Below are 17,742 nucleotides of genomic sequence, written 5' to 3'. Positions count from 1 at the left end.
ACATAAATGAATACAGAATATAATTATTGCACTTCTTGAACAAGTGGAAAACATTTCATAATCCAACATGCTGTTAGTGACAGATTACAAAATTAAATACAAATAAGAACAATTTCTTATTACAAATTACAATGCTTAAAACCAGAATTTCAATACACTAAGTAATTCTGAATTTTTAATGTTATCCTAGAATTGAAGAATAATTTTTAATTAAAAACTAGGATTACTAATGAACTCTCACCCTGTCAGCACGTCAGACACTTTTTAAAAAAGCTAGTCCAAAAAGCTGACAACTAATTCTTATTAAACACTTTCTAATCTGATTTCAAAAAATATTCTTCTCTAAGTGACACTTCTGATACAGTAAGTGCCATTATGATGGTATATATCATCACAAGATATTTCTTCTCAAATGGCACATCTAATTTTCCTTAAAAATGTTTCTTAATTATCCTTCACTGTTTCATTCTTATCTGCCTCAACTTCTCATTTATTAATTGTGTATTACCAATGTTGAGTATTCTTAGAATATATTTCTTTATAAATAAATTAATGATTCTGATTCACACAGCTTGTTCTCTCTTCTCCCATATTATGCTTGGTATATTATCTTCAGTAATAACTTGATGTCTGGACTCATCAATAGAACTGAACAGCTGACCAAGGTGCATCTAAATGCAACATACTGCTTATACATTTATTATTTATCAGAGTTCAGTACATATAGTTTTAAGATTATGAGTTCAGCTAAATGTCTTTTAAGAGACAGCCTTCTGTATTTACACAAAATATACCTCAGTTAATCAACTCAAATTACAGCATGCACAGCAATTCTATAATGATTTTTTAAAAAGCAGATGCAATAAATATACTTACAACTGTATTGATAAAAGGTGCCCAAGAGCACACAAGTTTAGATTACTATGAATGTTCACAAGTTATGTTAACTATGCCCTACATAAGAAACACTGACAGGATGAGGATGAATAGCTAAAACTTAAATACTTATCAAACAATTATGTAAAAGAATGGACAAATACCACATTGTAACTATGATTGCAGTTGTCCAGTAGTTTTAGTTACACTGCTATAGCTACACAACATCTCAAACAATAATGTATTTAAAAATTTTCTGATGCTCATCAAAAGAACAAAATTATCCACATAATTAGAAAACAGCATTTGTCTCTCTAATGAGAAAAGTCACATATTCCATATACAAAAACTATACCATTTACAAATCAAGCACTAGACCTTAATTGCAGGTTTTCTTCCTAATAGAGATATTTGGTTACAGAGATATTTTATCTGCTTAGTGCAGTAGTCTTCAATCATTTGTTAGATTTCAAACACACATTTTTATCCTTCTACCAAACACAGTACAACATATTTGCATGTATGCTTTTAAAACCATATTCTCCCATGTAGTCAGATCTTCCTTTATTACAGGGCACAGGAAAGATTTGAGTACTATGACCTCAAACATAGAAATTTATTCAAGAAATCTCTCCAAAATTTTAAAGTCTCAAAATAAAAACAGATTATAAAAATTCATTACAAGGTGCAACACAAATTTAGAACATGAATCAATCAGACAAATTTAAATGTATTAAAGACAGCAACTTCAAGCATCCATTCTATCATTGTAAAATTGGGGGGTTATAAGGACACCATTTTGACAAAAAATGTTTACTAGTAAGTTTACTGTTAAGTTCTATAAATACCAAATGTCAGCTTTAAATAAAGGTGAAAAATGTTAAAGCTATATTTAGAACTCAATTTTGTTTAGTAGTTTTACATCTTACACTCATCTGTTCAATAAGACTGAAACAAGAAGTGTTTGCTTGTCTGATAGGGATTTTTTACATTAATGGAACTTACCTAGTCTAGGATCTATATAAGTTCATAGAACATTATTAGGGACAATTTTAAAAGTCTATACAAATTCTCAATAGCATCAATCACTAAATGTTCTCAGAAATCAATGTCTTTACTAATAGTCATAAATTAACTTGATAGATTAGAAAGTGATCCAAGCTATTATGAACAAAATTTTAAATACACAAAATAAAACATTCTTTGCCTACAACAGTTATCAGTCCATCACTTCACTATCTAGTAAACCACTCAAATTTTTAAAGAGATTCCATACATACATACAGACTTTCCATAAAAGAGTGAGAATGTAATCTGGTTTACCCTATTCAAGAGAATGCACTTTTTCTTAAAATATACTTTGAAAGACACAATTAATATAATAATTCAGGATCCCCAAATACAAGTCATGCAGCTATCCTGGTCTACAAAATGGCTTCAAAATGTATACTATAAAAGACCACTAGACCTTGATGTGGCTTTCTAAAGGATTCAGCAGTTTATGCCACACATGTGGTTTTAAAAACTTTTTTGTTTCAAACTCTGTACTGTATCAAACAATTTTAAGATAGAAATTTATGATAGAAATTGGAGACTACAAGTTTGATTGCTACTTACAGTCCTATATGCAGCATTTTTACTGGTTGGTTAAGATTACATATCTACAAACACTAGTTATTCAAGCGACATATTTAAAATATACGGCATATTTTAGCTATTTCTAAGTTTCTGATAGATTCCAGATCCCCATCATTTAACTTAAAGTAGAAAAAAGGCTTCTGGTGAAAGTGAAGAAGTATCTAGCAAAACAAAAACAAAAAAATCCTATGATTATGATTCTACAGTGATTGGAAAACCTACCTCCTAATGAAGTGATATGATTTTAAAAAAACACAAGTTACTGAAAAACTTGATGTTTTCTTGCAAAACTCTACATTTCAATAGCATTCTACACAACTGTACAACATATGCACACAAATTAGTAATAGTATATTTATTTCTGTCAATTTGTAGTAAGGCTGCAGTCCTATGCATCCTTGAAATTTAAGTCCCACTGGTCTGCAAATGAACTAAATGACACCAAACTAGATTTTTTTTTGTATATGAAACAAAAATAAGTACAACTGATGAAGTTTCTCTCAAAATGCAGTCCATCCTTTGGAGTACCTGCTATTTGAGACCAATTCAGATTCTAATCTATCTATCTATCTATCTATCTATCTATCTATCTATCTATCTATCTAATCTAATCTATCTAATCTAGGTACTGTAACAGCAAACGTCTTTAATGAAAATGTAATTGTGCATGAGAAGCACATGAATCTGATAGCAGTTATTTTTAAAGTAGCATTATACTCTCAGAAATATTTTAACAAACATGTAGAGTACAAATAAATGGACAAAGTTTCATATCACAAAACACAACAAAAGCTACCATGGATATCTTCTGGAAGCTGACCCCAACAAAAACCTGGTGCCAATCAACAAACCTGAGACACATCTATAACAAGTTTGCTTCCATTCTAAATCACATTTATCAAAACCCAATCCAGGAATGCTGTAACTTTACAGGGGCACCCTAGCTGTTTAAATACTCCAAGACTAGAAGACTAAAGTTAAGCTGCTTACTGTGCTATATGCTCAGACCCTTTATTTTAAAACAATAACAGAACACTATTCCCAGATTTAAAATAGAGATTTATCAGTCAAAATACAAACCTATAAGACTGAAGATATTCAAACAAAAACTATGCACTTGTCCATGATTACAAAACTGCTTTAAATTTATACTACAGGACCTACTAGACTTCACACATTGCTTCATGGAATTCAGAACTAACAAGACAATAGTACAGCACTAAGCTACTTCAATTTCTGCTTACACTCCATTCAAAAATCAATTTTTAGCCATAACACTTTAACTAAATTGCAAAGAACACAAACTCCAAAAGAGTTGTTAAACATACCCCACCCAAAGAAAAGAATACTCAAGTTCAAAGATTTAACATCTCAGGCAAAGGGGAAACCTCCCATCAATATTTACACTTAGCCCCATTGGCTATGGGCAACACCACTTAGTGTAAGTGGAACTGACTTGCCTTCATCTTCACATTTTTATAAATCCAAGACCACTGGTTTGATTTAGCTAGAGAGTCTGCACAGGTGAGAACAGAGAGAAGAAAAAAGGAGCTGTCTCTTTAAGATACCCTACTCTGTCGCTGATCCCACGTGGAAACCAACATCATCAGCACTTTACCAACTTCAATGTGATGCAAGACACGCATCATTTTTATAAATAAAATGAGAACACTGGAGATAATTTATGAAAGTCAAACAAATGAAATAACAGTCAAAGGAGAGTCACCAGTTCTCCCCCAGAACTAGTGACCTCATGATGGTGCACTTAAAAAAATTCTCTATGGCACGTTACTTCAAGTCCATGCTATTCTTAAAGAATGCACTTTAGAGTCAGAAACCAGAAATAACCTTGGGATCCAATGGCAGCAAAAGTACTTCATAAACGAGAAGATTTACTCTTCTGTTTTACACATCCCAATTAGAACCGAGGAAAGGCAAATACATAGGTATTACATTTCCCGCCACCTCCCCCTTCTTCTATCCGCCCACCCCCTCCCCCCACAAACAAAAGACATGAAAGTAAGGTAACAAAGCGGCAAATACAGCATTTATCTTCTTTGCAATTGCTCTACGTTGCCCCAAAGTTGAGTAGCTTGTGCATTCCCACCTCCCGCCACCATTCAAGGGAGCAAGGGGATTTTCACGTTCACGCATTGCCGGGAACGAGCTGTAAAAGGGCTTTTGCCTTCCAAAGCAGTCATCAACAACAAAAATAGGCATCAATATTAACTCCTTGCTTTCTGAGAGTTTAAAACACGACATAAGAAGCCGTGAGGCTGAGCCTGATCTCCTACGAAGAAACTGGATATCGGATTTTATTTGGGGCAATTTTGGATAATTTTTTGGCTATTTTTTATTTTGTTATATGTTTCAGTTCTCCCTCCATTTTGGTTGTTTATGATACTGACAACAAGCTGTCCCTGCTCTCTCTCCGGATCTCTCCTGCTTTCAGTTAACGCACCCCCCGCCTCTCCCCAGTGCAACCCACCCTCCAATCCTGCTTGCCTTCATGTTCTTAAACTCACACAAAAAGCGAAGAGAAAGTCTCACGGGCCGGTCGGAGCTAGAAAAGCAGGCAATTTCGTTTCTTTATAGGGTGGAGAAGAAAGGGGGGAAGTTTTGTCCAATAAAAAGAGAGAGGAAAAGGGCGCTGCATGCCCCAAAGTGACTCCAGATCCCCCTCAAGCTTTTGTCAAGGGGGTCCCTGGCGCCCCCTCCAGAGAGTGCAACCCCCCCGGAATGTTTCTGGGCAAAATGTGGCCGGTTTGGCGATTCGGGTGAATTTATATTAATTTTCTCTCATTTTTGGGCACCACAGGCTCTAATGTCTTCCGCTCCCTTCTGGCGGCTACCGCTGCTGTCACTATACCCTGGAGCTGAGAGGGGGGGGGGGGAGGAAAGAGAGCCACACGGAGAGCAGAAGGTGGGAAGGGGACAAAACCAAAAACTTTTCGCAAAGTTACATCCGAGCTCCCCCATCCACTAAACGAGAGACGAGGGAGAAGCACGCGAGAGGAGATCCTCTTCCTACAGCTCTCTCAAGAAGACCAGGGGGGGGGGGGGGGGGAGAGGGAAACTCCAGCCCAAGAGCTGAGAAAAAGTGAGCCTTATTTTTTGGGCGCTCTCTCACTTCGCGCTCTGGAACCCACACAAGGAGGACGGCAGAGCCCTGAGGTGCAAGGGACAGAGATGGAGCCGCACAAACTTTTCCCTCGCCGCCGCGCCGCTCTTTTCGGTCCCCCCTCCTTCTCCTCCTCCCCCTTCAGAATTTAAATAACCCTAATATTTCCCTGCTGAACCCCGGCTCCTGACTCCCAAACCCATAGCAGACTCACCGCGGGAGCCTCAGCATCCCCTCAACGCCCTCTTCCCGCCTTTTACAGGATTCTCCGATTTTTCTGTAATTTTTTCCCCATATTTCGGGCTGGACGCGGCGGGCCTGGAAATTGTTTGCTTTCCCCTCTTTCCAGCAGCCATTGTAGTGTATGCGCTGCGGTGCAGCTCAGCCTGCCGCACACGCCGCGCCCACACCCCCAGCCGCCCACACGCGCCGCGGGTTGGACACCTCCCTCTGTCACTCAGCTCTCAAGCCTCACCCAGACGGTGGCGCTTCTGGCCCTGACAGCTAGCCGGGTTGGTCGAAGGAAACGCCGCTCGAGGGAGGCGGAGGAGGAACGCCGCGCGGATAGGCGACCATAGAGCGCCCTCGAGTTGTCACTCCAAGAGCTCGGGCGAGATCGATTGGGCACAGGTCTTGTCAATTTCTGTCGGGTTGCGAGGCCCATCACTGGGGTAGGCTGCGCTGCTTATAAGGTAGTTGCCCAAGCCGTTGACGTCTTTCGAATTGGAGACCAGTGTTCAGTTCGCCTGTCTGCTGGGCTTGTAGATGCTGAGGTGAGCGTCGCTTCCCGAGGAGTCGTACCTGAGAGCCGTTTAGCACAAACGGAGCCGTTTTAGCGGTGGTGCGCTAACATACCTAGGGTCGCCGGCCGCTGGTGCCCCTTGAGTGACGAAAAATCTACTAAGGGTGATTCCCCCCTCCCCCAGCAGCTCTTTCATCGATCATGCGGGGCGGGAGCGCGCTTAGCCCTCGAGAGGGAGCCAGGAACAGAGGTGAGGTCGAGGGGGCAGCGGTAGGTAGAGGGGTGCTGGCTGAGGGGCGGAACCTTTTCTGCGCGGGAGAAGCAGCCGGTTTGATAGAAGTTGTAGGCCTGAGAGGCGCCGGGGGAGGGGGGTGTAGTCCGTGGCTGTTCTCCTGTCGCTCCGTCAGTCAGTCAGGACTGACTTCTCCTCCTCCTTTTGCCCTTCCTGGCTGGATATCCTTCGCCGTGACTTTGAAAGAGTGGGGATCCCTCCCTGGCAACTTCAGGGCGAAAAAGAACTCGGGTAAGCGAGTACTGAGAAAGACCTTTTTCTCTTCGCCTTCCGGGAAAACAATACTGAGCTGGGCCGATCATGGGTCTGACTCGGCGTGAGGTCGATTTACCTGCATGTGTGGGGACAAGATGGCCGTGACCACTTGCGCGGTTTGCTCAGTCACAGTGCATGGAAGAGTTCACCCCACTTGCAGTACTTTCGAAGTACTTCGATCTGCCAGCGGTTTCGGATCGAAATTGGGGTGGGGAGGAGACGTTTAGGTCTCAGGTCGCAATCGGAATGTTGCCTCTTCATTCCTGATGCCTAAACGCCACCTTATAACTTGGAGGTTCTTTCGTGAGTTATAGGGAATGCAGTTTATTCAGCATTTGGAGGGGCTGTTGGCTCCCTTGTGGGCTTCCTGGAGTGTTTCCTTGGCCATTCTTGAGAACGGATTGCTGGATTAGACCCCCTGCTGTCTTTATGAAGTATTATGTGGTCACGACTAATTAGTAAGTGCTGTATGCAGCAATATTAACGTGAAACTTTAACTAAGCCAGTGGCTGCCTGCATGCTGCAAGTTTGGAGTGCCTCCTGTCAGTATAAATAATTTTTTCTTGAGGTTCCATATGGCCTCTCACTTCCCAGAAACACATAGTGCTGTGTTAATGTTCTCCCTTTCCACTTGGCATTTAGCTGTTGTGATAAAACTTAAGACAGACCTCTGTAAACAATAAATATCTATTGGGGTATTACTAAGTTTGGAAAACTAAAAATGGGGGGGGGGGTAGTTTTATTTTGTTAGTTGAGTTTGATCCATCCAGTTTTCCTTCTCAGTGTCATCTACTTTTGTTTCCTTTCTACAGTCCCTGTCCCACAAGGCTTTTGTTCATTCACATCCTCAGTATAGTCTTTTAGGTGGCTTCTTCACTTTTTTAGCAGATGGAAAGCTGGTTGGATCCAACCCCATATCTTCAAGATTTTCTACCCAGTTACAAAACAAGCAGACTTTCAGTGTGGAATAATAAGAAAAAATCCTTGGGGCTGTTACTGTCAGAATCTATATCAGGAAGAATGAGATAAGTAGGTGGCTAATTCCATACTAGTTTGTGGGGGAAATCACAGTTTATCAGTACTAAAACGTGGATTCCAAGTTGTTAGTAAATGGTGCTTGTTTGTGATACACAGTGATGGGCATAAAATACTTCTATCACTGAAATGTTTTTCTCAGGCTGCATGACTAACCTTTTTCCCTTGTACATTTTGAGAACAGGCAAATGCAGTGGTATTCCCATGGGTGAAGGCTTCCATGTGGAAGCAGCCTAAACTTTCATGCCAGAGTTTACTTACTGCACAAAAACAGCCTTGTAGGTTTCAGAGCTTCTGCCATTGCTGACATACTTAATTACTGCCAAAAACATTTTCACAGGTGAAGGCAGCAGGAAATATTCTGGTAGGTCTAAACAGAAAAAAACAGCCTGGGGCCAATGGTTGTAAGAAAACTTGTTGTCTGTATGTTAGTATTAATGGGTATGGTAAGAAATAAATTTTTTACATGGATAAACACTCTAGACAGGTGTTTGGATTTGATCCCATGTTCACAGACTTAGACTTTTCACTAAATAAAACCATTGCTCTAAAGGGAATGTTGGGATTTGGTAGCGAGCCATGTACAGTCTTTAATTTAAAAAAAAACTTGCAATATCAGTCATCATAATATTAGGGGACCCTTAGCTATGAGACTTGCATTGCAGTTATAAGCACAGTGTAACACCATTCTAAGCTCACTGACTTCTCTGAAAGTAGAAAAGCATAAATCTGCTTTGGACTGCACTATAGATCTAGTAAAACTGAACAAAGAGCTTGATCCATATTATTGCAACAGCTGCATGGTTACATGAATGGCTTAAAATTATGTATTGTTTCTTACTAATATTTGTATTTTAAATCATTTAATTTTTATATATTTTTATGAACATTGTAAAACAAAGCAATATGCATATGGATAATTCTTTAATTATGCTAGGGTCTTTGATGTGGAAATCCAGAGTGCCAATAGGTAGGAATCTGAAATGTTCTTCCAGTTCTGCTTTAGCCCTAGTGTGTTAAAATGGCTTGCATTTTGAATTGTACATGAACAGTCGTCTCTTCTGATGACTGCCTTGGACTGGTTGTACCTCTTAAGGAATCTACTAGTCTACCATTTATCTGACTCTTATCCCATTGGTGCCGATATACTTAAACGGCTGCTTTCTTTTTGCTTTCAGATTGTGGAGTTTCTTGCTGGGAGAAGAACTGATCTTTCCTGAAGCGTTCTTCTGTTGTTCTTTACAACTGTGTAGCTTGCACCCAAAAAGAGAAGCAAAAGGATTACATGTAAGAACCTATCCTTAACATTTACATGAATAGATCTCTCATAGGGAAAAGGGAAGAGAGAACTTTCAGTTTAACACTTATAGCTAAGCCCTTCCAGTCAGCAGAATAATATGAATTCCCAGTGCTGATGATGTGTTTTTTCCCCTTCTGGCTAGTGCTCTCAGGTTATCTGAAAGTTAAGTGACTGCAGGCTCTCCGAACAAGGGAAAACTGATTATATTCACATTGTTATGAAACTTAGAGAGCCCCATTTCCATGTTAGCCAGATAGTCATAAGAAGGGCTTGGCTTCTATTGTTAAAGGGCTCATGGACTCCCTGAAGTACCTGCACTGATTCTAGTTTTTAAAATGGCAATGTAGAATTTTTACTAGTATGAGTAGGATGTTTAAAAACTGTGATGCAAAATATTTAACTAAAATTCTGAGAAAAAAACAAGAGGTTTCTTCAGTTTTTCCAGATAGTTAATCATAGATGGATATGCTTAAGGTACTTAGTTATCCAGTGTGGTGAAGTGGCTTGCTTCCCAAAGTCTGTCTCATTTCTAAGTTAAGAAGTATGTGTGACAATATTAAATGCTAAATTTCTTGATAGAGCTGAAGGGCATATGTGCTTTATAATCATTCACTACTTTTGACATAATATTTCAGTAGGAAAACAACTTGTTAAATTCTAACCAAGATGGAATGTGTGCTTTTTAGGAAACTTTCAAAGCCACCTTCTTCTAGTAGCTGTGTTTATTTAAAAAAAAACAAACCCCAAAAACTTCATGTCCAGAAAACTGCAGCAACTTCGAGATGAGGATACCAATCCCTGTATATTGGTAGGAAACTGAACTTTAATATAGTACTGATAATAATTTTTCCATTTCTATTTTGGCATTTAATTTGTTTTCTCTTTATAATGAATGCATCTGCAGTGTTCACATGATGTATTACTAAAAGAAAGCTAATGGGATTTCTTTGAATCTATAGCTTAATGCTTGCGGCTAACTTTACCTTGCTACTAATTTATAAGTAATCAGGCACTTACACTTTTTCTTTGTCAATGTACTTGTTTCAAAGTTGACAGAGAGGTCAACCATTTGGAGTAGAAAAGACATAATCATAAATTCTGTGCTGTTTAAGCTATATTGGTTGTCTCTCAGTGGGAGGTAGTGGAATTTTAGCAGAAATTGTTAAATCATCAAATAGTTGAGTACCAAGTAGGATTAGCTGTATTTAACTGATGCAGTTAGCTTAAGAGTTAAAGTGAGGGTATTAAGAATCAAATCCTCTCTATTTATACAGTTGTATCAGTTAACCTGTAAGAAATTTCACATTGTATTGTGTCTGGAACATCATACAACATGTATCATTTTGACTTGTTTAATATATCAGCTTGTTATAATATATGCAGTACTTCAGATCTTTAAATTTGCAAAGAGATAGAATGTTTTCAAGCCAACAAATAGAGACCCATTTGCTTTTATTCCTGTACAATGGCTAGAAGTTTGCCGTTGACAGTTATGGCAGAAGTTTGGCATAAACAGTTATGATAACTGCTTGACCCAAGTTTCCCACCGTTCCTTTAAAATACAGTAGAGGACATAAATATACATTCAGCTGAAGATGAGATTTATTTCTAAAATTCCATGTTATGGAGTTTCAGAAGGATAGGATAGCATTAAATTACAGCTCAGTCAGTTTATGGCATTTTAGTACAGTCACACAGGATGCCCTGTCTGCTGCATATGTATTTTTGAGTGTAATTTACATGACAAATTGCTACCTAAGTCTTAAAAACTGCAAAACACTGTGGAGTCACATCTCAGCAAGCCTTTCATGTACAGCCTAAACTCAGACACATATCCCAGTGAATGTAGCACAATATGCTTTTTGCTATGTGTGCTTGGGATTTCAGCCTTGGTGTTCAGTAATATTTCAGTCAGTGTACAACATTTCAGAAAAATGGTTGTGAAAATTGTAATTATTATTAGTGAAATAAAATTAGACTTTTGGTCCCTGTTGGCTCTTCAGCTGTAATTTCTTTTTGTATTGAAGGAATCAGATGCTTCTCGAAAATGCATGGATGACAGTAACTACAATAAGGATATGTGTACTGTCCATTTTTTAAGATACAAAAACTGCAGAAAATTTTGGGTAGGTATACTTGAGAAACATCCCGCATTAATAGCACTGTGATGTTCTTGCATGTGTGGTGTGTTCATATCTGAATATTCAAGATCATTATGGTAAAAGGTTGAAACTACATCTAACAATGAAAAATATTCTACTTAAATTGAAAATGTGTCACTTACAGTATGTGTTAAAGGCAGCACATAACAGCATAGAAAAATGTTTTCTTGCTCAGTGCTCTGCAGTGTGATCTTAAATTGAAAACAACAGAATAATTTTAAAGCTAACTTCTTAATAACCATCTTCAAAATATATATATATAGACATTTAAACCAGTAGAATATGTATATTTACTAAGTATACAGACTGGATTCTATTCAGTGGGATTGTGGAACCTAATGAGTTGGTGCAGTCATAACAGATAACCATGGTTTAATTAAACTAATCAAAACTAATTGATTATCTGAACTTTACAACAACAACAATTTTTATTTGTATCCCGCCCTCCCCGCCGGAGCAGGCTCAGGGCGGCTAACAACATTATTTCATACATTGGTCATACAATATTAATAAAACTACCGTATTTTTCGCACCATAAGACGCACTTCCCCCCCCCCCCAAAAAGTGGGGGGGAAAGTGGATGCATCTTATGGAGCGAAGGTACGTACCTTCCTGGGGTGGGGGGAGTGATCCGCTGCCTCCGCCTCCGATCCCGGCGCTTCCCCGCACCTGCCTGCCTGGCTCCAGCTTCCTGCAGCAAGCGCTGGGAACGCTCCACGTGGCCCCACCGCAAACCGCAGCCGGCTTCAGGAGCGCCGGCTGCGGAGGGGGCAGCGTGCTTCCTCCTTGCCTGACTGCCTGGCTTCAGCTGTGATGCTTAAAGCAAGCGCTGGGATCGTTCCCTCCGTCCCCAGCGCTTGCTTTAAGAATCACAGCTGAAGCCAGGCTGTCAGGCAAGGAGAAAGCACCCACCCCCTCCACAAACCCAGCGCTTCGCGAGCGCCGGCTGTGGAGAGGGGAGCGTGCTTTCTCCTTGCCTCGGAGCACAGAGGCCGGCTGGCGAGCGGGAGCGACGGACCTGCTGGCGGCGCTGAGTGGGGCGCCGAGGCCCTAGAGCATGGCTCTGGTGGGCGGCTGGAGCGGGAGGGAGGGCGCTGCAGCAGGGCTGAGCTGCACCATGCGGGCGTCGTAGCTGCTGCTGCCGCTGCCAGCGGAGGCCATGGCGAGGGCTGTGGGCGCGCTGCTGCCGCTGTCTCCCGGCTGGCTCTGCATGGCTCCAGCCGGCGTCTCCCTGCCTTTTAAAGGGTGGCTGCCGTGCACCAGCTCGATCACGGGCACCGGCGCGGTAGGGGGTGGCGGGCCAAGGGAGGGAGGTGGCCAGCCGGTCTCCTTGGCAACCCCATTGAGCAAGGCCGGCTCCCCTGGGAGCGCCATCCCCCCGCGCTGCCCAGCCTGGCCGCTGCTGCTGCCAGAGCCCAAGCCCAAATCCGCGCGCTGCATCCCGCGGCGGGTCACTGGGGGACCTCTCCGTCAGCATCCTGGCGAGAAAGCGGGGAGAGCAGACGGCTGAAAGAGGCGGCGGAGGGGGCACGCACCCAGCCAGCCAGACACTCGCCGCCGAGGGGAGGGGAGCCAAGAGGAAGGGAAGGAGGCGCGCCAGAGAGGAGGGGGGCGGCAGGGAGAACGCCAGCGGAGAAATGCCCAATTGAGACACGCAGCCAGCAAGGGCTGGCGAGGAGGGCGAGCCTCCTCCCGGCCGGCTGGGCTGCCCTTCGGCCTGGGGAAAGCGGGGCCGGGAAATCCTTGCGCCAGATCCTCCCCCCCGCTTCTCCCGGGCCGAAAGGCAGCCCAGCCGGCTGGGAGGAGGCTCGCCCTCCTCGCCCAGCCCTTGCTGGCTGCGTGTCTCGATTGGGCATTTCTCCGCTGGTGTTCTCCCTGCCGCCCCCCTCCTCTCTGGCGCGCCTCCTTCCCTTCCTCTTGGGCTCCCCTCCCCTCGGCGGCGAGTGGCTGGCTGGGTGCGCGCCCCCTCCGCCGCCGCCTCTTCCAGCCGTCTGCTCTCCCCGCTTTCTCGCCAGGATGCTGACGGAGAGGTCCCCCAGTGACCCGCCGCGGGATGCAGCGCGCGGCGCTGGAGCCGGAGCAGAGGGCGTTGGCGAGCTGGATTTGGGCTTGGGCTCCAGCAGCTGCAGCGGCCAGGCTGGGCGGCGCGGGGGGATGGCGCTCCCGGGGGAGCCGGCCTTGCTCAATGGGGTTGCCAAGGAGACCGGCCGGCCACCCCCCTCTCTTGGCCCGCCACCCCCTGCCGCGCCAGTGCCTGTGCCTCACAGTCCGGGAGCTTCACATGGGCCTCCTCCTCCTCCTTGGCCTTCCTTCTTCGACCGGCTCCTGGCCGATGCCCCCCGGGCGCCCCGGAGACTAACTGGAGGGAGGAAGCCCTCAGGTGCGACCGGGCGCGGAAGGAGGGCAGAGCCTCAGGATTGAGGTGGCTACCCTTCGGGGCCTGGCAGTCTCCGACCGAGGACTCAAGGCAGGGGAGCCGCTGGGTGAGGGCAGGGAGGCTGAAGACCGCTTCAGGGCTCCAGCAGATCGTCAGCTCCCAAGCCGCCCGCCCGCCCCCATAAAGGGAGCTTTCCCATGCCACTGAGAATGGGGGGGGAGAAGAAATCATATCACCAGTGGAGTGCAGGGTGGGGGACAGAAATTTGGTGAGATCGCGACTTCGCATGATGTCTCTTGAACTCGTTCTACCGACACAGAAAAGAACAACGGCAATGCGGGGGACATTGGGTAAACCTAGGGCAGGGGATAGAACGGCACCTTGATTGTGCCGCCGGGGAAATGCCTTAGAGTGACCCGAATCGGGAGCCTTCCGCAGGATCTGCTTCCCTCTCCGCACCGCTGCGCTGACAAAACGGTCTCCTCCGGCTGCCTGGCTAGAGAAGGGATCGATCCCAGCACTTGCTTTAAGAATCACAGCTGAAGCCAGGCTGTCAGGCAATGAGGAAGCACGCTCCCCTCTCCACAGCCGGCGCTCACGAAGCGCTGGGTTTGCGGAGGGGGTGGGTGCTTTCTCCTTGCCTGTGTGCCTGGCTTCAGCTGTGATGCTTAAAGGAAGCACTGGGATTGGAGGGCGGAGGGAGCGATCCCAGCGCTTGCTTTAAGCATCACAGCTGAAGCCAGGCAGTCAGGCAAGGAGGAAGCACGCTGCCCCCTCCGCAGCCGGCGCTCCTGAAGTGCTGGGTTTGCGGTGGGGCCACGTGGAGCGATCCCAGCGCTTGCTGCAATAAGCTGGAGCCAGACAGGCGCGGGGGAAGCACCGGGATCGGAGGCGGAGGCAGCAGATCACACCCCCCCCCCCGCCGCAGGAAGGTGCGTCCTATCGTCCGGAGCGCCTTATGGCGCGAAAAATACGGTACATTGACAGTTTAATTAAAATTCTGATTAAAATTTAAAATTAATAAAATACATTAGTGCTATAATTACGTTTACGTTTATGATGGCGAGTTCTTTACCAGTTTCCCTCTCAATCAGTGAAGGCCAATTGGAAGAGGGTAGTCTTGCAGGCCCTGCGGAACTGTTCAAGGTCCCGCAGGGCCCGCATTTCCTCTGGAAGTTGGTTCCATAGGCGTGGAGCCATAGTAGAGAAAGCTCGGTTGCAGGTGCTTTGCAACGTCACCTCTTCGCCCGGGAATGTTCAGCAGGTTTTTCCCGGCTGACCTCAGTGCTCTCTGGGGTTCATACGGGGAGAGATGGTCCCTAAGGTAGGCAGGTCCTCGACCATATAGGGCTTTAAAGGTAATAACCAGCACTTTGTAACGTATACAACTGGCAGCCGGTGCAGTTCGCGCAGCCCAGGCTGTATGTGACCCCACATTGGGAGCCCCAACAGCAATCTAGCCGCCGCGTTCTGCACTAGCTGCAGCTTCCGGATTTGGTACAGAGGCAGCCCCAAGTAGAGGGCATTACAGTAGTCTAGTCTCGAGGTGACAGTTGCATGAATCACCGTTGCCAGATCTTGGCGCTCTAGGAAGGGGGCCAGCTGCTTTGCCCGCCTCAGATGGAAAAAGGCTGACTTGGCAGTGGCTGCAATCTGGGCCTCCATTGATAGTGAAGGCTCCAGTAAAACTCCCAGGCTCCTGAGTGCAGATCAGAATCTGTGGCTTGGAAATGAAGCTAGTTTATCAACTATGGTCATCATGGTTTTGTGTTACATAGAGCATAACATTTTGACATAATCCTTGTTTGTTTCCGATCAATATTTCATGCCCACCCCACCGAATGAGTTACATGGAAAGAGCAGCTTACAATGAAACCACTCTCACTACCCTACTCTCACTAGAATCAAGGCTGTCTCTGCCTTCAGTTCCCAGTTTGTCTAATAACACAGGACTCTTTTCATCCTGGCTCTCTGAAAGATACAACGTGGCAAGTTTCTTCCAGGCATTTGTAAGGAAAATAAAAAATTCCAGGGGAACCCTGGCTATCTTGGATGCCTGTTCTCCAGCAGTATGACAAGGTTTTATATAAGCACTTGTTTGTACTCTAAGTATGTGGCAGGCACACGGTGATGCATGGAGGCAGAAACATGCCAGGACAAACGAGTAAGACGGGGGTGATATCCATAGTCTGCTGCAAGCCTATTGTACACCTTAGAGCACTGGTGAGAAAGTTGAGATGAGTTTTTTAGTTTCCTTGGATGGGGTTTGCACTGCAGTTGGCAATGAGAGTTTATTTTCTTGGTGTTTTGGCAAGCAAAGTGTTAGTATGAAAGCCTTGCCAAATCTTGACTAAGCTCTGAGTGGGGCGGGGGGTGGTGTACAACTTGGCAGCTGACTGAAATTCTGCAAGTGGCCTTGAATTTTCACACACATCAGTTGTCGCTGGTAAGCATGTTGGTGATATGGTATGGCCTTTCCATCCTTTAACCACATTCCCAGGATTTAGTGAGCACATGTATGATCTGGGTACAACTGATATTTTTTCATAGGTATGTTGAATAATTCTCATGTTCAACATATGTATAGCTGAATGTATGATTTAAATCCCATATTTATCGAGATCCAAGTCATTGGTTTCATTAGTAAAGTGAATGTGTTCTTTCTTGCAGATGGACATACTCATGTATGTTCACTGTAATGTGTTAGTGGGGCTCATGAGGCAAGCTAGGATAGCAGCTCAGTCTCCAACAGAGGCAGAAGAAATAGTGACAGTGTTGAAGCGAAGATTTTCACTGATCATCTGTCTGTAAGCTGATCTGTGGTATCACCTTACATAGTTGAAATCAAGCATGATTTTGTGCTATGCTGAGCCAACCTAATGCAGATCAGGAGTTGGCTAACTAGTGTGTGCCAGTCTGCCAGTTGGCTAACTAGTCTGCCAGGGTGTGAGTTTCTGCAGGTAATGTAAGTTAAAACTCTAGCTGAGTAGAGCTGGCAAGGAATTCTTGCTAGTAGCTAAACAATGCGATATCACATTCTTTGTTTCTCAGGTTAGTCCAGAAAAAAAACTTTTCAGCTTGATAGCCTTATTGAATTGAGCCACCTAAATGTCAGTGTATCTCTGACTCCTCTCTGGCAGTATAGTCAAAACAGAAGACAGAAAATGATGGTTCTTTCTAGGTGTTTCTGAAACCACAATCACTTTCTGGTTTAAATGTGCAGGCAGCCAGTTGGCCATTGCTAACTGTAGATCACAAGCAGCCTACTTGATGTTCATTTGGTTTTTAATTCTTGATATTTTTGTCATTTAATCAGCTTTATTCCAGTCTGTCCTTCACATCTTCATGGCAAGGTGCTTCAATTCTGAATTACCTCAAGCATTGCAACTTGTTTTAACAGAGATTTTCTTCATGCTAGTAAACATTTTGAGAGTCTGATACTTAAAACATTTAAAAATGTGTTTGGTTTAAATGAAATTGATTTAAATTGGTATTAACATACCAGTTCTTATATTACTAGAATGGGATCATGATCCAGAGAAGAAAGGATGGGATAAAACCAGCTATGCCTACAGCAGAAGAAAGAAAAAACATCCTGGAATCAAGAGAAAGAATACCGTATTGATAGACCAGTGCTAGTAGTTTAAGATGTATGGAGGTTTTACTGTAAATAAGGTGTTCTGGAAAGAATATTGAAAACTGCCATTATAGAGTGACAAGTTGTAAATTCTTCTATATACTATTCTTCTGAAGTATAATTTAGGCTGTTCCCTGTACAAACTGTTTATATTACAACTAAAGCAGAAATGTGAAGCTTTGGTTCTATCAAAATGAAGGGCTTTGTTGCATATAGCAGAAATTCATTAATAAATTCTGACCTTTTTATAACCATGCTTAGTGAGGAAAAGAGCAGTTTTTGCATCCCATGCTCCCGTTGCCAAGGC

At 43.8% G+C, this 17,742-nt stretch overlaps 2 protein-coding genes across 9 annotated transcripts in view; one reads left to right on the top strand and one right to left on the bottom strand.

The window, feature by feature from the left end:
* Positions 1 to 6,188, bottom strand: part of PLAG1 (PLAG1 zinc finger) — a 43,751-nt gene extending 37,563 nt beyond the window's left edge. For 3 of the 5 annotated variants that reach the window (XM_060243764.1, XM_060243766.1, XM_060243765.1), the window contains exon 1: positions 5,850 to 6,188. The gene's annotated coding sequence lies outside the window, so the exon portion shown is untranslated. The remainder of the gene's footprint in view (positions 1 to 5,849) is intronic. The other 2 variants (XM_060243770.1, XM_060243769.1) reach the window with 2 other exon arrangements.
* A 165-nt stretch (positions 6,189 to 6,353) lies between these two features.
* Positions 6,354 to 17,691, top strand: CHCHD7 (coiled-coil-helix-coiled-coil-helix domain containing 7). Of its 4 annotated transcripts, none has more exons than XM_060243776.1 (5): positions 6,354 to 6,408; positions 9,138 to 9,246; positions 9,946 to 10,067; positions 11,287 to 11,385; positions 17,319 to 17,691. In XM_060243776.1, the coding sequence occupies exons 3-5, from the start codon at positions 10,014 to 10,016 to the stop codon at positions 17,421 to 17,423; spliced, it is 258 nt and encodes an 85-aa protein (XP_060099759.1). In that variant the 5' UTR covers positions 6,354 to 6,408; positions 9,138 to 9,246; positions 9,946 to 10,013; the 3' UTR covers positions 17,424 to 17,691. The 4 variants fall into 4 exon arrangements, with proteins under 4 accessions (XP_060099759.1, XP_060099760.1, XP_060099758.1 ...); XM_060243777.1 differs by having other exon boundaries at positions 6,354 to 6,627; XM_060243778.1 differs by lacking the exon at positions 6,354 to 6,408 and adding an exon at positions 6,603 to 6,900.
* Positions 17,692 to 17,742: the final 51 nt, after the last annotated feature.

The sequence above is a fragment of the Heteronotia binoei genome, chromosome 7 (genome assembly GCF_032191835.1).
Source record: "Heteronotia binoei isolate CCM8104 ecotype False Entrance Well chromosome 7, APGP_CSIRO_Hbin_v1, whole genome shotgun sequence".
NCBI classification, from domain to species: Eukaryota; Metazoa; Chordata; class Lepidosauria; order Squamata; family Gekkonidae; genus Heteronotia; species Heteronotia binoei.
This window is presented reverse-complemented; position numbering and strand designations above follow the sequence as displayed.

Coding starts and splice junctions, on each gene's coding strand:
- CHCHD7 (XM_060243775.1), top strand. Junction 9,247..11,286: donor GAGAAGCAAAAGGATTACAT/GTAAGAACCTAT, acceptor TTTGTATTGAAG/GAATCAGATGCTTCTCGAAA. Junction 11,386..17,318: donor AAAACTGCAGAAAATTTTGG/GTAGGTATACTT, acceptor TTATATTACTAG/AATGGGATCATGATCCAGAG.